Source organism: Psittacula echo, assembly GCF_963264785.1.
Source record: "Psittacula echo genome assembly, chromosome: 9".
Taxonomy (NCBI): Eukaryota; Metazoa; Chordata; class Aves; order Psittaciformes; family Psittacidae; genus Psittacula; species Psittacula echo.
Window position 1 is genome coordinate 4,447,076 of NC_137745.1, and position 18,589 is coordinate 4,465,664.

The 18,589-nt window shown below is 43.0% G+C and overlaps 1 protein-coding gene across 1 annotated transcript in view; it reads right to left on the reverse strand.

The window, feature by feature from the left end:
• EFCC1 (EF-hand and coiled-coil domain containing 1) overlaps positions 1 to 18,589 on the reverse strand; it is a gene marked incomplete at both ends in the record, with an annotated part of 50,688 nt that overhangs the window by 6,161 nt on the left and 25,938 nt on the right. The window contains 3 exons of the mRNA XM_080625430.1: positions 4,318 to 4,483; positions 4,721 to 4,853; positions 8,357 to 8,502. Of these exons, the coding sequence (XP_080481556.1) occupies positions 4,318 to 4,483; positions 4,721 to 4,853; positions 8,357 to 8,502 (445 nt within the window). The remainder of the gene's footprint in view (positions 1 to 4,317; positions 4,484 to 4,720; positions 4,854 to 8,356; positions 8,503 to 18,589) is intronic.

Consider the following 18,589-nt stretch of genomic DNA (forward strand, 5'->3'; position numbering starts at 1 on the left):
AGCAAATACTCCAGAGGCTGGGGGAGGTCTGCAATGAATGAAATGTGCTTTCCTTTATTATACTGCAGATTGCCTCTGCAATGTAAATACCACTTGACATAGGCAGGTACTACACATGTGGAGTTATGTCCCCCTGAACAGCTGAAGCAGTGTCCAATAAATAACAGAGAGGTTAAAAGGTCATGATTTTTAAGTATGAAACAGACTTTCCTGCTATGCAATAAGACAGATGCTCATGGAAATTCCTAATGAGTGTCCATCTGTCTTAGGTCTGCACCCTGCCAGCCCCTGTGCTCATCTGCTGTTGTTAGCTGCTGCTTTGCTCATGCCAGCAGAGCCGCATTCCTGGAATGAGGCATAGGGAGTCCCTGTTCTTGCCTTGTCCTGGCTGTTCCTGCACACCAGGTCTCTATTCACACATACAGCTGTGCATGGAAGTACCACTGTCCCCGTTCAGTGCCTGCTCTGGAGCTCTCCCAGCTCTCTGCTGCCATGGCCCGCTGCTCAGTTTGTACAGATAGCACAGGCACTGTGCTTAGCCACAGTGGGGCTTGGACCCAGCATTTGTTGCTGCTGCTGACCCTTCTTCCGCTTGATTTTGACTGCTCCTACAAAGCCCTTTTGGTTTGTATTTCCTGTGCTATAGTGAGTAAAGTGCTTTCCACAGCAGTTACACCTTCACAGCCACCTTGTCACCAGTAAGGATGCTAGTTTCCCGATACCTTAGTTTTATTTATACATATGGGTATGCATTTCTTGTCATCTTATTGTGCTTGAAAACAGCAGCTTGGTGTGCCATTAAACCAGCCTCCCAAATTGATTTCCCTAGCTAGGTTACATCTAGCGCCTCTAGTTACCTTGACATCGGCAATAAGATAATGATGCAGGTGAAGCATAAGCTATTTTTAAAAACGAGAGACTGAGGAGGGATATCAGTAGCTAAGTCATAGGAGACTCAGAGGAGTGGGATTTGTTCTTAGCTCTGTCAAGGTCCTTCATCAAAGCCAGGGTTTGGATCTGTGCCTTGTTTGTAAGATGGAAACACCACCTTGCCAAACACCAGTTTTAAGAAGGCAGCAGCTGCTATCCAGCCCTCCTATAAAAGGGGGAGAATGCTATGGGGAAAACCTGAGCTCTGGAGCAGTGTGTCCAAATAGATTCAGGACACTAAAAAATTATTATTCCTTAAGGAATGTAAGAGAAAATAATCCTACTGTGTTTTCCACAGAAGACACATATTGGAGCCACTTTTACAAGCAATGAACCTGAAAAACATTCTCAAAATGGGAAGAAAAGGGTAACAGAAGGGCAGAATGAAGTGTGAACTGTGCTGTGCTTTTAACTAATTTCACCCTCAAAGGCCTGGCGGATGGCAAACAGAGCACTGTTTTTTAAGAGAGGCTTCAGAGATGATCTGAGGAACAGCAAATCCCTGAGAGTCTCAGTAATTCTGTTAGGCACATTGGTAGGAACCATAATGGTGGAGGGACTTGGTGAATACACAGCTGAACATCATGAAGAATCTATTAGGTTTCCATGAAAGGATCTACAAATCTATGTGAATAGTGTTAATTTAGTTGATAGACAGGATGTATTTTGAATCTGCAGAAAGCTTTTCACCGGATTCATCACCAGAGACTCAAAAAACCCCTAATAACACTGATCCCACCAGGGTCTCACAGCAGGTCACAAGCTGGGGCAGAGCACAGCATGACAGACCAGGACTGAAGGGTGCACAGGGCAGGGAGACAGTCCTGGGGGTCTCACAAGGAGCTCCCCTGAGCTTTCAGCACACTCAGAAATGATCTTTGAAGAGTGAATGTTGCAGGTTTAAAGTTTGCTTTCAATACAGTTTTTGAGGGTAATCAAAACTAAAGCTGCCTGAGAGGAATGACAGCAGAAGCTCATGATATTGGATAGCAACGGACAGTAAATGATCAGCTGAAATTCAGTGTCAATAACGGAAAGTCAGGCACGTAGGAAGGGTCCACAAAGTTGTACCCATGCAACAATGATGACTGCCACTCAGAAGGCGATGTGGAAGAGCTGTCACCTCCTGAACATAGCTCAGCGGTCAGCAGAGGTCAGAACATACCTGCTAGGAGCTATGGGGGAAGGAACTAGGCACAAAACAGCAACTATGCTCATTGCCATGGAGGGCTTGCATTTCAATGCTAAGCATATTTCAGTTCTTCTAGTTCAAAAAGGGTAATAGAGCTTGAAAAGTACATGGAATAATAGAAATAAGGAATGGTTTCTGTACTAAGAGAGCTGAGGAAGGCTAGGAATGGTTATAACTAAGACAGCATTTCTCACAATTAAAAGTCTGTAAAATGATGAGGGAAAGGTAATTTGCTGAATCCCAAGCACAAAACTGAGGTAACAGTGGATGATCAGGCAGCAGATTTAAAGCTAACAAAATCAAATCCTCAAAACCCGTTCCTTTTTAACTGGTATGTGGGAGTCCTTGCCCCAAGATACTAAAAGCGTTGCTAGCTTTGGAGAAAGGAAAGGTAAAATCATGGTAAATAGCTCCAAGACTGGCCATTAACCAGGAGACTCCAGGCATGATCCAGTTCAAGTTGTATCTGTCCCTAGTGTATTGGGAACCAGGTGAACAATACCAAGAAGAAAACCCTCTGTACTGTTTCTCACTGCTTTTCTCTAAGCAACTACTGCTCATGGGTCAGCGTGTGATATTTGACTCTGGATGGCAGGTCATAAACTACCTGTGTTTGTAATGAAGCTGGCAGTTTGCATGCAGGTTGTCATAGAAAGTAATTGGCATTTCTTTGCAACACTGCACTTGGCAGTGGGTCACTCCTGTTTGCTCCATCCATTATCCCCGGGTCCTGACACCTTCACCACCTGCCTTCAGTGAAAACCATTTTTAACTGTTCTGGTGTTGGAAAGCAGAACTCTGCAGACATGACAGATCTTAGAAGTCTTTCAGTCCTGATTTTACAAGTCTTAGACTGAAGCAGTTATTATTCAGCATTTGAGAGTGTTGCCCTTCACTTGCCTGCTGGGGCTGGTACTTGTTAGATTTGTTGTCATTTGTCCAGTTGTCAACATTGAACAGTTCCAAATAGAAATATGTAGAGCAATGGACAAGGTAGTTTGTCAGGGCATCAGAGGAAGTGTTTTTGGTGGTTATTTGTTAAGCCAATGTATTTACTTGCAAGTTAGATGAGAGAGAGCATTTCTCAGTCTTCCAATTTGCTCCGTGTTGGTTACAGGCACAGTCACCTTTCGGAGAGGATTTACTTACTACTTGTCTACCTGTTTTGTAGCATCACAAATCCCAAACTGTAACGGCACACAAGATATAAATAAGAGGGCTGAAGAATAAATTTCTAACAACAGGCTCAAAATGATTCATCCCACTGCTTTTACGTTCATGTTGCAGTGAGTTGGCACTGTGGCTTATTCACCTCCCTGCTTGTCCTCAAAGCAAGAGCAACAGATCCCTGGAGTTTTGTATTAATCTATTGATAATGGTACTTCTCTGAACAAGGTGCACAAAACTAATATGCATCAGCAGAGATTAAAAAGAAGGCAATGTGATACTGCAGAAGGAATGGAGAAGAAAGGGGAAGAAGAAAACTGGCACTACCTACAGGAAAGTGGTTAGGAAGAATAACCGTAAGTTTTTATGAGGGGTGATGCTAAGCAGTGCAGAAGGAAGCTTTGTGTTGCTCCAAGGAGTATTGCAGGAATAAACTGTCATCGAATGCTGCACATTGTGTAAGACACAAGTGTGATCTTATTCTGGTTTTAATTGTTTTTCCGCACAAGTAATTTAATTTGATTTAGTCACGGGGACAAATGATATGAAATACTGGTAAGAGTCAAAGGATGGCAACAAGTAACAAAGCTGAATATTTTACTGTTACTTTAAACAGCTTAGTGATTAACAGTCCTTCTGAAACTACTGAAATCCTTATGCTCCTTTCAAAGGGGTATGAAATACTGAACAAGCACTGACTGCACCTTAAGACAAAGCAGGCCAAAGCAGTGCAGATGATGCCCTATTTTTGTTTCACAGAAGGACTGCCAGCGTTTAAATCTGTGCCCAGCAGTGGCTGCGGTGTACAGTATTTAAACACTAAGATCACATGTGACTAGTAGGATATCTTGGCTATTTTAGTGGAACATGGGTGTTACAGGGGAGCATGAGATGTTTGAGCTGATAAGCTAAAGGCCCAGTGAGGAACCTAGCAACAGAATGGCCACAATATAAATGCACATGTATATAAATGCAGATACTTAGAGATATATAAGTAACTCTTTCACATTCTGCTTGGCACCTGTTACCTCTTCCATGTTTGTTTCCAGTTGTTGCACTTCATGCCCTTTCAGCTGGAGCTGTTCAGTGAGCTGTGTGATTCTCTCTGTGAGCTCCACAGGCGCTGCTTCATGGCCATCACTGTTGGTGGTCTCCAAGTAAGACATTAGCTTTTTCCACATCTTTTCATCACACCTATATAGACATTTTAAAAACAAATCAGTAGATTAGGGGAACCTCTCAAGGAAGGTCTATGTTTGTAAAAGCCAGGTTTCCTGCAAAACTCGTGGCAGCCCAGATCACAATTTTGTGCCTGGCTGATGCTGCCTTGGATTAGGTTGAGATGGGCAAAGGGGCCTGCTTCATACTGAAGCCATGGTACCTTCACGTCATGAAATAGTCTTTGCAGAGGCTCAGGAAGTGTTAACCTACCCACTGGCACAGCAGGGGAGCTTGGACAGTATCTTCCTCATGTGGTCCACCTGGGCAGGCTGGTCTCCTGCCCACTTCTCCTCCTCCTCATCAGAGGCAGCCTGACCCTCCACAGCACGAAACAGCTGATCCTCTGCATAAGAAACCAGTAACATGCATCAACCCCAATGGGCCACAGCTGTGGCACTTTAACTCCAGAAACAGAGAGACAAAAGGAAGTGAGAGGTTAGAAACCCCAGTGAAGTCCAGCTTGGGGTTCTCCAGCATCTGTGGCAAGGGGCACCAAAGGTAAGGCAGGGGAGTCTCTGTGAGGGGTATTGCTTTAAAACCCTTGAATAATTTAGCACTTTTTTGCAGGTAACTTGTAGCTATTTTGCTTCAAATCTCTTCTTTAAGCAGTTATAAGGTAAGGATAAGTGTGAACGATCAATGTGCTGTAAGGGACGGCAATTACTGTTCATGTGTACCATGGAATATACACTTTCAAGAGGAATGAGAAAGCACTATACTGTGTGAGATTATTTTTGCCTAGTCACTGTACCAGCTGAGCACATATTCAGAGTGCAGGAATTTGGTATAAATATCCTGTAATTCATTCATAATCTTAAGGCCCTTTCCAGCCCTAACCATTCTAGGATTCTGTGATTCCGTCACTGTTTTGTAGGGTCAGTGGTTTTAGTATATGAATGCAATATTAGACCTATAGCTAACTAATGTTTAGTTATATCTTTTTTTATCTCACATGTTAAGTAAGTTATAAATGAGCTGTCTGCAATGCATGTAACTATACAGGTACCATTTCAGTAGTATTTCAGTACTGGTTTAGCTGTAATTTACAAAAACTATTGCATTTAACTCCTTTTTATCACAGGAAGACATTTACTGGGACTTGGAGGATTATTATGATGCTTGTAATTTACTGGGAGTCTTTTGAAACCTTGAGCACATGAAAAACACTGATCACACCTTTGTTCTGAATATCCATTTTGAGCTGGCATCAGGTTAAGGCAGTGTCAAAATGATTTGTCATTTTAGACTTATTTACACTTAATCAATGTCAGTTAATTAAATACATCTAATGAATTCTAACAATTATCAAGTCAAATGCTGTTATTTCTTCACATATCAAGCCACATTTGACCTCAGGTAGTGTTACGAGTGCTGTGTGTACATAGTTCTTTCTGCGTGGGAAACGCAGGCCTAAGGGGATAAGTGGCCCAGCAGAGACTCTCAGGTCCATGTTTTTCTGTCTCATTTCAAGGGCACAGCACCTGCAGCTCAAGCTAAAACACCATTTTCAAGCTGTTGCTGTGAGAAGTTGTACGTGAGCTGCAGGCCTCTGTGCCAGGAGGCAGTGAGTGGTTGCTGCCCATGGGGTGTTGGGCAGGACCTCTTGGCAGGCCACTGGTGTCCCAGCTCTGCAGAAGCCCTTTGCTGCCCAGTGCCAGCCCATAGCGTGCTTCAGCCTCCCCATCTCTATTTCCAGCACCAAAGGAAAAATGTTGTTTTCTTCCTTTGGTTAACATTGTACATGTGTTTGTTAATGCAACTTTCATTCCAGTGGCATCCAATGCGCCTACTCTATAGGTTATCATGTTCACTAATGTATTGCCTAAGCAGCAACAAAGCTCAATTGCATGCTTTGTTGCTCTTTTAATTAGAGAATGAATGGCTGTATTCACATGGCAATCCTCACACTGTATAAACTAACTTATTACAAGTTCTTGCTTGCCATGAGGCTGTGCACAGCCAAACCACCAACAAAAAGAGACTTTCTATGTTCAGTACATTAGCAGTGAGCTTTTTCTATCATCACTTATTTTCTTGCTGTAGGAGTTCAAAGGGACAACAATCACAGTTTAGAACCGTTGTGGCTGCTGTGGGAACTGATCGTGCAGTACTGTGGATTCCTTGAAGAGCTTCAACTGGTATGTTTAACCCAGTAAATGAATTGCAGCATCTGGCATAGCAGACACTCAGATTAGGCTTTTAGAAACAGAAGAAAAGGCCTGTGAATCTCAAGCAGTCTTCATGCTAAGGTATCGAAGACACTTGTAATGCTTTCACCTCCATAACATTGATTGAATATGTAGGCAAAAGAGAGTTCTATGAAAGAGATTTTAGGTTATGATTAGCAGGACTGGAAAGCATAAAGGAAAAGCAAAACATCTTATTCATCTCCTTTAACATAAAGCCAGTATTTCATTAAAATTCTTCTACTATGCTAGTATTTTACACCTTATTATTGTAATATTTAGGCATTAATTTGTAAACTAGCTAATGTAGAATAACTTGTCCTATTCCACTGATGTAATTGCTCTTCTGCTCTAAGACATAAATATTTACTAAAATGTATATAAAAACCCGTAACTAATTCTGCACCTAGATGTATTTGCCTGGTATATCGAGGTTTATCCCAGATGTTCGCATGTCCTTTTATTTGTTCAACTTTCTGAGTTATTTTCCTTTTCTGCCCAACTAATCCTTTTTTTATTGGATGGAGCAGTTTTTCCATGCTTTTATATCTATAAACCCACAATTTATTTCTTTGAAAAGCTTTTGCTAAAAAGCTGTTTGTACTTGAAATATGGGTAAGTGCAGACATGGCAACTGCCTTTGAGCTGGCGAAGTGTCTGATTTGATAAAAGTCTTAGTGAAAGCAGGTTTATTTTACAAGCAAACCATATGGAGGACATGCTGCAGTGTTAATTGTATTGAAATGTCATCGTTTTTCACATTCCCAAGCAGCTGCTTGCCAGGTCCAGGCAATAAATACCTAACATTAAGTTTTTGTCACTACGTATGGCTCTCCAGTCTGCAGTAAAGATACTCTGTTACTTACAGCTGATCTCAGATAAGTGCTTTTGTCTTCTTTGAACTAGATGTATTCAAAGAAACCCCAAAATAATCACTGAAGGTAAGGCAGACTTAGCACACTTGGCATTTGCTGTCTACTGGGCATGGGAGGCAGAAGGTGTTTACCTTCTATGATGGCTGTCATAAATGTGTCTCAGCATTACAGCAGTAAAATAAGCCCCCCAGATTGCTGTCTCTTTGACAGCCCTTGTAGCTGGCTGCTCTGCAAAGGCCTTGCTGAGGTCATTGGTAGTAAGAGCCCTTGGCAACCCCAGTGACTACAGAAGGCATTCAAAGGATGCCTCATGTAGTCCCATGAGACAGCACAAGTGTCAAATGTTATGGCAGCAGTTAGTGCCGCATGTGCTAAACAGGTTGGATCTTTTCAGAGTCACTGAAGCAGCCAGGATGTTTCCAAAGAGTGACTGCACATGGCTCTGTTGGAAGTTGTTCTGCTGCAGTTCTGAGTCTTTATTTATAAAGAAATGAAAACGTCATACTTTTAGGCCAGGAAAAAGGTTTTGGTGAGGTGAATCATATGAAAAAATCAGGTTTTTTAATCATAAGTCTAAGCGATACCTTTGATCTTTCATTGAACATAAAATCATGTGGGGCTGAGAGATAGAAAGTTGGGATATTACCTTTTATTTAGGTCTGTGATTTCAAGATTCATTAGGATTGGTTTGTGGCTTTGCTGGACTTAATATCTATATTAGTTTTTCTGCTGAGGATCTTACAGATCAGTGAGGAGCTAAAGTGCTTGGGTACTGGGTTTCATACCGTTCTCAGAAGCCCCAGCCCCGCCGGTGGGCGAGCGCCGGTCCTGTTGTTCAACAGCCAGGCAGCATCTCCCGTCCAGTAGGGCTGCTCCCTCCTCCTGCTCGGGGCTGCTGCTTGAGGGAAGCTGGAATCTCACCATTTCTGACCTGGAAAGGAAAGGTGAAGTCAAGCGGTCTTGTAGGAAGTAAGAGAAAGCAAGATAAACACACACAGTGTAGCACATGAATGACTCTGACTGCACTCGTGCAGATTTGCCATAGCAGAACAGGGGTATCTCTGCTTGCAGAATTAAACCACTGAGGGCTGCATCTGGTTGCTTCACAGAGAATCAAAGGAAGGTAGCCTTCAGCTGTTCTTTAGGTAATAACAACTAAATGCTAGTTATAGCTTTTAGTTAAGGTCAAAGATATCTAGAAACTACGTATGAGAACATTCCACTCTGGTCATAAACTCTTCCTTCCCCATTGTCAGTTTATGGCAGTGCATGCCTCATCTTTACCATGGGCACCATAACACTGTGGCTAGGGTAGCAAGTCTTGCATCTGGTCACTTGGGCTGGTACTCTGACTCCAAAATGTCAGGCAGTTTTGACCTGAATCTTCCGAGTACTGGAGACAAAGCAGTGTCAGCCACTGAAAAGTCAAAAAGAATGACCCAGAAACAGAGACACATCTGAAAATCAGTGAGTTAATGGTAAGAAGCATCTCAGCAATGTGCTTCTGCATTGCTATCTCATTGGAAATGGTGTGTTTTTCTGAGTGGAATGTGGAGGGTATTACACCTGGGTGTTTCGAAGGAAACTGCTTTCAAGTGGTGATACACAGATCAAGTAATGTACCTGATGAGTACGAGTCCTTAAACTTGCCAACAAAATGTATTTTGAGAAAAGAAATGATGTTCAATGAAGGACAGTGACTGTTCAGACTGAGGAGTTTGTAGTTACCTAGATGGACAGGACCAGGGTAAGACCTTCAAGGAAATTCAGGGTAGCACATGTCAGAGGAAAAAATCCAGAATATGTTTACATGTAGTTGAGTTGAAAATGTTCTAATCCAGTCGGGAAAAGGACCCATCTGTCAATCAAGAAATGAGCCAGGTGACCATAAGTCATTGAGTGTAGTACAATGGAAACGTCTACTGCACACAAACCAAAATCTAACAACATGGGTTTATTTCCTAACAATTCAGCCTTCCAATACCTAAAGGGGGCCTGCAAGAAATCTGGGGAGTGGCTTTGGACAAGGGCCTCTAGGGACAGGACAGGGGGGCATGGCTTTAACCTGCCAGAGTGGAGACTGAGATGAGCTCTTAGGCAGAAGCTCTTCCCTGTGAGGGTGCTGAGGCGCTGGCACAGGGTGCCCAGAGAAGCTGTGGCTGCCCCATCCCTGGCAGTGTTCAAGGCCAGGTTGGACACAGGGGCTTGGAACACCCCCCCGGAGAGCAGCTAATAGATAATGTCAAGGATCCACTGGAAATAACAGAACTGGAAATGTGTTGTTTTGGTCCATCTTGCCTGGAGCCCAGTGTTGTGGAATGCTGGGTACAGGTTTATCCCCAACAGTGACCATGGAAGGTGAGAGGAAAGGACAGGACCAACAACCTAGTGACAGAGGTAAAGGGAGGGGAGTATCCTGTGCAGTGGAGTTCCCAAGGAGGGATGTATGAACACAGCTGGCCTTCATTCATGTCATCCAAACAAGGTGCCATCTGCCAGGCTTGATGCCAAAGATCAGGAGGCAGAGCTACAGAGCTTTTTGGCTATACAGAAACTTCTAACACTGCTCATGTAGCTGCAAGGGGAAATTTGCCATTCCTTCAAACTATAACCAGAAACCAAACATGAGATGAATTGAAGAAGGTGCTAATCAGCAGTGTTGCACAGAACCAGAATAGCCTTAAGGATACTAATGAATCTTTGCTGCCTGTTGGAAGAAAGGGGCTGTTTCCTTCTTTTAATTTTGCCATCAGTATAGGATCCTACATTCACTTTTTATTTGCTTCAGTGTCAAAACTGCACCTTTAATTTCCAAGTGGCAGAGTTTTCAGGATGTAAAGAGCAGCCTGACAAAAGAGGCCAACTGTTAGGCTTTTGCTGTCATGGTAAATGCTCAAAGGAGGAATCTTTACTCATTCTTAAACATTAGGTTTAATTCTTTTCTCATTAGTATTCATACAGCATCAAATGGGTCTTCATAAATGAGAAGAAGAATGAATAAACAGCACGTTTGTTTAGGGCAAAGATCAGAGGGGAAAGCAGTGCTGAGGCTGCCTGGGAAGTGTTTGGGTATGGAGCAGTGTGGCCAGGCTCCCATGGAGACAGGCAGACAGTCCACATTCACGTCAGAGTCTTTGTACTGCAGATAATGGGCAGCTCTGGAGAAGGAAAGCTGAAGAAGGGAGAGTTTGCAAAGTGCTGGCCGTGGAAGTAATGACCATGACTAATTGGCTTTTAATTGCCTCTCCTCTTATTGTTGTGGGAACTTCAGCAACCCCCCCGCTTCTGGTGCTAAACACATCTTAAACCTCAATCATTCCTAACTAAGCATAAAGTAACTGAAGAATTATTTAGCTTCGCATTCATAGACCTTTAACCAGGCGACTTACATGGAGCAGATCAAACAGCTGTCTGAACGTAACTCACTAGAGTTACACAAACTCAGCTACGCTTTGAGAAGTGTATGAGGTGTTTGTAACCAGAATGAGGCGTGATCTTTATTTTTGTGCTGTTTTACCCGAACTATCCCAGTTCAGGGAACCTGGAATGGTTTCAGTTTTGACTTTTCCCCTACAGGGAGTTACACAGTTCAGAAGGTGTGCTTATGTCTGATTTACGTGTGACTTTTCCTGTAACCTTCAGATCAAATAAGTGTTCAGGCTGGAGCTTAGTGTCTCTGTGGGTTTTTTGACTGCATCTGTCTTTGGTTGGTGCTGTGAGCCCCTTTCCAACAGGAATGATATGAATGAACTTCCTCTGAGCAATCTGGATTTTAAATTTCTTCATCTCAGGTTCTGAACAGCTTGATCTGTAAAGCATTAAATATGAGGTTTTAGTAGCTATAATAAAGATGTAGTTAAAGAGCCTTTATAATACTGGCTACAGTGCTGGGAGGTTTCCTGTTACTGACTGACTTTCACTTTCTTGCCAAAATCGCCATCTTCTAGAACAAAAGTAACATTGCTCATTGCAATGTGTTTTCTTGCAGAATCTCTTCTCTTCCTCCGCATCCTCTATGAACAGGCACATCTTGGCACTGTCACGAGTTCTGCCTTGCTGCCATGCAAATTTACATGCACAGCTTTTCCATTGCACGTTGCTTTCCTATGCCATTTGGGTTAAATTTCTCACCATATGTTAATTTCTGAGGGTGGTCTTTTAGATTTCAGGCAAGCAAAAATAACAGAAGTCAATGAATTCCTAAAAGGCCTTGTATCACCTTTGTCTGCAGCACAGACTGTTTCAAAGAGCTCTGAAGTACTGAACATGCTTCAGTCCGTGGCCAAGAAGAAATACATCTCTCTCCTTTAAACCTTGCTTCCACTCTGCACCTTCTCATACATGATCGTTGTGCACGTGCTTGTGCTGCTATGATGCTAGATTTGTGACATGGGGTGTGTTTAAAATACTCCTTTTATTTCTGGAGTTGAGTCTGCAACTTGGATCAGTGCATGGCCTGAGGAGCTGCACCTTTCAGGGGATGGCAAAGCTCAGGGCTGGGACAGGGGCAGGCAGATGGAGACCTTTTGGTTGGGTTTTACTGCTGATGGAAACACACCATTGAATTACAACCTGAACAGGTACAGTGGTTGCAGTGAGAATGAGAATTACAGCAACAGCAGCCATGAGCATGGAGAAAGGAGACAGGGCTGGGATAAAGGGACAAAGGATGAAATATGCAGCAGAAAGTGTTTAAGGGTCAAACACACTCCCTGATATAATGTGGGATGTTATCCAAGTTCTTGAAGTCTTGCCATGGCTCTACGATCAGTACCTGTTTGGATGAGTTTCTCCTCCCTCCCCTTCTGCAGCTCCCCATGGAGGATGCAAATTTACTGGGCTGTCAGTCGCTCAGTTAACCAGGAGCAGAAATCTATGCAGAGAATGTAGAGAATCTGACCCTGTGCATGGAGAACACAGATGTCAGGAGGATGGTACCTGCTACGAATTCTTGTGTGTTAAGTGTATTTGGTTTGGGTTTTTTTAGGGTTCTCAACTTACAAGATGTCAGGAGGTTGCCTTAACCCCTGGAGCACAGGCAGAACCATAGTTATTTGGGAAACTGCAGTCTCTTCTTCCTATGTGAACTTTGCCTCATTCAAGGCAGGGGATGAATGAAATCTGTGGATGGACACCTTTAAAGAGAAGGAAACTGCTGCAGTTCATTCTTCATCTGCAGTGAAAGCTACAAGTAGCGAGTCAGGTGAGACACAGGAACAGAATGGGTACCGTCCTTGTTAAAGCAACTAAATGCTCCTTTGAGGAGGTAGATTCTACTCTCATTTCCACCAGTGACCCTGCATAATGCTGGGGAAATCAGGCTTTCTACCCGTAATGCCCTGTTCTATGTGTGCTGGTAATAAATGGGTCCTGATGGTTCAGGGTTTTTTTGGCATGGAATTTGAGACTAAGGGGCTGCAGCTCCATAGTCTTATAGGACAGCTGCAGCCAAAGCATGGGACCATGGAGATAATGCTATGTGTGGGTTGCTCTGAAACACCAGGTACTGTGAGCATTGAGAGAAGTCAGAGTGGGCACCTAAAATGAGCAGAAAGTTCTGAATGTAATCTTTAGTCTGGTAGATGATGCTGTGGTCAAGAGAATACTGAAAACCGCCTCATTCATTTTCAACCTACCAGTTAAGGCCATATTTACAGTTAAGATAAATGTCAGTGCATTAAGCAAGACCTGCCTAAGTACAAATTAGGTGCTCTCATGCATGGGTATACACACACCCCCATGCATACATAACCTTCTTGCAAATAAATGACTAAGCAAGCTGAATTCAAACCGCACGGACCTGTTTCATTCTGGGGTTTACAGAATGCATTCCTTTCAGCTCTGAGACACAGCTCAAGATGTGGGTTTCACTCTTTGGTGTTTTCCTTAACCTTTAGTTAGTTTACCATTATTAATAAACTATTAGTCATTTGGGCTGCTCTGTGGAAGACAACATTTGGTAACTAGGCTAAACAGATGAGGTAACTAATGCTTTTATAAATCCTGCACCTAGCAAGGGATTACGTTACATGGCAGTAGTTCTTGAGTATATCCTTGATGAATCAGACTGCTTTTTGCTCCGGGAGGGGTATTTTAAGGTCAGTAGCCACTGTACTATCCAGGAGAAATGTACATCACTTTGGAATTATGTCACTCAGATATTCCTGCCTCTCAATGAATTCTTTTGTGACAAACTAACGGAAATAATTCCCAGATGTTGTTCCACTGGAATCAAGAGCTCCATTACCACACCCTGCAGCTAGCAGTTCACATACTTGCACTGAAATCTAGAGTCCAGATGCACATAATGAAGACCTAACTAAAACTAGGTAAATTGAAGTGGCACTTGTTCTTGATGGGGCTAATAGTTCAAAAGCTATTTGCTAAAGCTTGCACAAAGCTTGGTGGCACTCTGAATTAAAAACCTGGATGCAACTTTCCTTCTAGTCATGGAAATAGAAGTCATAGATGCAGTACTCCCTCTTCTCTGTTACACAGGTCTGCTCTTGGGCTTCCCTTGCCTGTTGGAACAATTGTTTTAATTTAGTATAGCTGAAGTTTGTGTGAAGCTGGCAATGTCAGAATCATTCTAAAAGCCCCCAAGACTCAACAGAGTGGACTTGGGACAGGTGTTAGACCCCACAATAATGTGAAATAGCCCAGCAGGCTGTATCTGAAGAGACAATGCTGAAGGACCAGAAGGGCTTTATTTAGTATTGCACTGACTACTAACCATTGGTTAAATAACAGCATCTCCCTGTTACACCAATATGTTAAATCTTTTCAGCACAGAAAGCCAAATCCCCCTTGGTGGACATTCCTCATAGGCCCTGTGGGTGCAGCAGTAATTCAAGGTAGCTGGCTTTGTGCAGGTGAATTGAGAAGACTTCTGCTGTTGGTTTTCACACCATGCCGTACCAGCCAAGTCAGCTGTGTTCCATAACAGCAGAAGAGAATGCGGATGGTATTGGCAGTGGCCTGGATCCAGGCTGCCACTTCAGCACTGGGGGCTATGCCAGGCTGCTTTTTCCATGAGGTACTTCACATCCTGTGAGTGCCCTTCCTCAAGTTTACATCCTCCAACCCTGCTCTAGGCAGCATATAGATCCTGCCGCCTGGAGTTAGCTGGAGACTCTATTAGCAATAAGTTATGAGTCCATTTCAGACAAGCAGTGCAAGCAATTTACTTCCCCAGCTAATCAGGAAGTGTGTGTCTGAAGTAAGCCTGAAGCTCATGCGAGAACAAGTTCTTACTCAAGACCATGCTTTGGCCAAGAAAGGTTGGACCAGATGGTCCTTGGGGTCCCTTCCAAGCTGGAATTCTATGATTTCCAGCCCTCTTTGCTTCCAGTGAGCTGGACAGTCCCATTGGCAGAACTTCTCTTTGGACATTTTTTGATATCTCCTTTTAGCCCATGAGGAATAGCAACAGAGGCATGTGAACAAACACCACTGTGGCCCCCCTAATTAAAATGGCATGAGGTGTGTGTATGTATTCTCCAGAGCCTCCTTCCTGACCTCCAAAGCTTTATTTTTGGAATTCTCTCTCTCTCCAGGATCCCTGACTTGTATTTTACAGAGATGCTTGAAAGCCTACAGTGAAAAACTAATAAATACCATGAAATTCTACACCACTGATAGCTATGACCCAGACGTTTGATATAAGGCATACAAGCCAGATAAAGAAATGCAGCAGAGCTGCAGCCCTGGAGATAATTTCCTTTTGCCACTGCTTGTATAACAACCAACGCCTCTCGTGTATTCCTTCACGTAGACACGTGCTACTTAATCCCGAGGAATCCTTCTGTTATCTTGTGTGTGCTGCAGTGTACGTCAGTAAAGATCAAATGTCCAGTGATGGTTTTAATGTCTCCTAGATAAAGAAATGTGCTCTTCCTAAACAGAGTCAGGGAGTACTTGGCAGCAGAGTGGGGATCCTACTGAATAAACTCTTAGAGCTTACAATGTCTGACAAAAGGCTCTTTGTCAGTTCTCTGATGTTTGCAGACCTGCAGATATCACCGAGAACCATGCCAGTTCCTATGGACTGCCATGTGAATTCCTCTACAATGTACTTCAGAACTTCACAGACATAGAGCCTCATGGATTAGAAGTGGCAGAAAAGGAAGATGGCTCACTTAAGGCACAACGTTGCTGTTAAAGTGGCTGCAAGTTATTTACTACTAAGCTGGAAAATGTATCATTAATGTAGGTTAACAGGAGGGGCTGCAACCATCAATTCTGTGGCTGAGTCAAGCACTTCTCAAGCTCCTGCAGGACAGTTGCATGAAGGCCTGTCTCATTGTTTGGTCCCTGCAGAGCTGTCCTGAGGTCACTGCTGGGCCCTCAGTGTGCAAAGGGAACACGTGGGTACTGTGGGACCTGAGCCCAAGGTGTCAGTGCCAGCAACCCTCTGCTGTGAACGTGGGGAAGTCACAGCTTCCACGTTCCTCAGATCCTGTATCAGGAAACCACAATAACAATTACCTCATACTGGTGTGTTTTCTGTGTAACTGATGTTCATGAAAACATCCTTACCTCTTGAGAGGCTGTTTCTCTACTAGATACTGTATAATTCTGCGTGCTCCATCATATTTAAGCTCTGTGCTATTCTGACGCTTATTTGAACTGGTTTAAGTTTCCTGAAAGCAGCCTGCCCTTTGCTTTCTTGAAGCCTTTACTATTCTGGTAGCTGACGTGCACAATAACACTGCCTTTATAGTAATCCCAACTTAATAACTTTCCTTCCCAAATGTTTATAAAGTCATTTGCCAGTTCATAGAGGTCAGAAAAGACAGTTTAGTATTCCTGCATTTATTATGGTCCTAGGTATATTTTGACAGCAAATATAGCAGCTTCTATTTAATCTTTTATTGGTTACATGTTTGAATAAGAAATGTATTATTTGGAGGTTGAAAAGACAGTGTCAGAGATGTCCCATAACCTTACATAGCTGTTCACTGTGTGTAAGAACTGATTTCTTACCCTGTGTGTTTAGCACTCTGGCTCATCTGCTTTCTCCATGGGTGGACCTCTGCTTGTCTTAGCAGTACCTCCAATTTCTTTCTCTTATGAACCCCAGTCCAAGCAAGTTTGCATTGAATTTATCACCAAATTTACTTAAGCTTCACCTAAGTTTAAACTTTTCATAGTCTCTTTCCTACTCCAGCAGAATATGTAAGCAAATGCATATTTTTAACCAAAGATGTAGTCTCATCGAGATAAACCAGTTTAATTACATTTTAGCTCCATTATATCAGTTGCAACCCTTACATAAATGAAGTTACATACATCCTTACTGAGTAAAGATTCCTGTGTTACTGTTTTCAACCCCCTGATCTGATCCAAGTTCAGGTTATGGTTTGTACAAGCTCATTTAACAGCTTTCCTAATGCTTTTCATTTATAAGCTACTTTCCAGTTTCTCTAATATGATTATACTGTGCTCGTTTCATAAAACTGTGACTCATATAAGGTTCAGGCAATCTCCAATAGTCCCCTGGGTTGTACTCCTCCATCTCTTCTGCCAGTTATGCACCTGGGATTTGCAGGGTGCCCATTTGCAACATCCCTGAACACTTGTAGAAAGTCAACATAAATTAATACAAGTATTCAGTGGAGGGAGAAAAAGGCTGGGCTGATTTGTTTCTGTCTCTTCTGAAAAATGAGATGCCAGAAACGTAGGTTAATGTACAGCAAACCTCCGGGTTTTACTGATGCCTTCCAGCAGAGCAAAGGTGCTACTGCAAGGGACTGCAAGCTAAAATGGTTCAGCAACTGGGCTATGGGAATAAGCATACATTGAAAGACACTTAAGAAGTGTAACTTGGACACAGCAGGCCAGCAAAGACAGAGGCTAAACATGTTATCGTAGTCATATTATCATTAGCTGGAGAGTACTGCTTGATGCTAATGGATTATCGGCCAGATCTTGATGGCTTCTCATTTCTGGAGTTGCTACTGCACTATTAAGGCCAGTTTTTGATACCCTCTTCACACGCCTGTATTTGTGTAGAATGTGTCTGTGGTGTTAGACTGCAGGACTGCTAGTGCAGGATGCAAATGATGTAACTTACCATAAATGTGTATTGTGTCAGTGTAAGGGAATCATGACTTAACCTGTCTGAAATCAGTAGGTTCTGGGATAAAGCCAAAATCAATCATGGTCTCCCTTAGGAAGAGTCACCAGGGACTGTAGTGACAGGACAAGGGGTGATGGGATCAAACTGAAACAGGGAAGTTCAGGTTAGATATAAGGAAGAAGTTCTTTACTCTGGAGGATGCTGAAGCACTGGCACAGATTGCCCAGAGAACTGGTGAATGCTCCATCCCTGGCAGTGTTCAAGGGCAGGTTGGACAGAGCCTTGGGTGACATGGTCTTGTGTGAGGTGTCCCTGCCCATGGCAGGGGGTTAGAACTGGATGATCTTAAGGCCCTTTCCAACCCAAACCATTCTATGATTCTGTGACAAGCTGGTGGTGGTATAGTTTCTCCAGCACTGAGGTGTGGCTGGGATAATGTCCTAAAATTGCCTGTACATAGACCCTGCAGGTGTGTTCCCTGTTACCTAGGGCAATGGTACAATGAAATCCTGGCAGAAGCCCTTGACAAGAACCATACTGTCAGTGATAACATGACTTGCTTTTGCAGGGCAAAGGAGCAGGCAGATTTTATTAGAACTTAAAATAACTCTTGCTCCTCCCCACAACCCTGCTTTTTTCAGCTATTTTAACCAAACAAGCAGAAAACTTGATTGAGCACATAGATACTGCCCTGCAAAGTGCATGTAGATTATTTAACAAGCATATGAAAATGGAAACAAAAGCACCCTCCATCCTTTAACAATCCCTGCAGTTGGTCTTTGAAGCACTCAGCCACGCAGCAGAACTGCAGTACTTGGGGAGTAAATGTCATCCAGATTCAGTGGAGCTGAGCAGGCCTTCAGAAACAGACATAAAATTACATGGAAATACATTAAGTACATTTGCTACTTTTATTCTGGATTTTCTAGCTCCACAG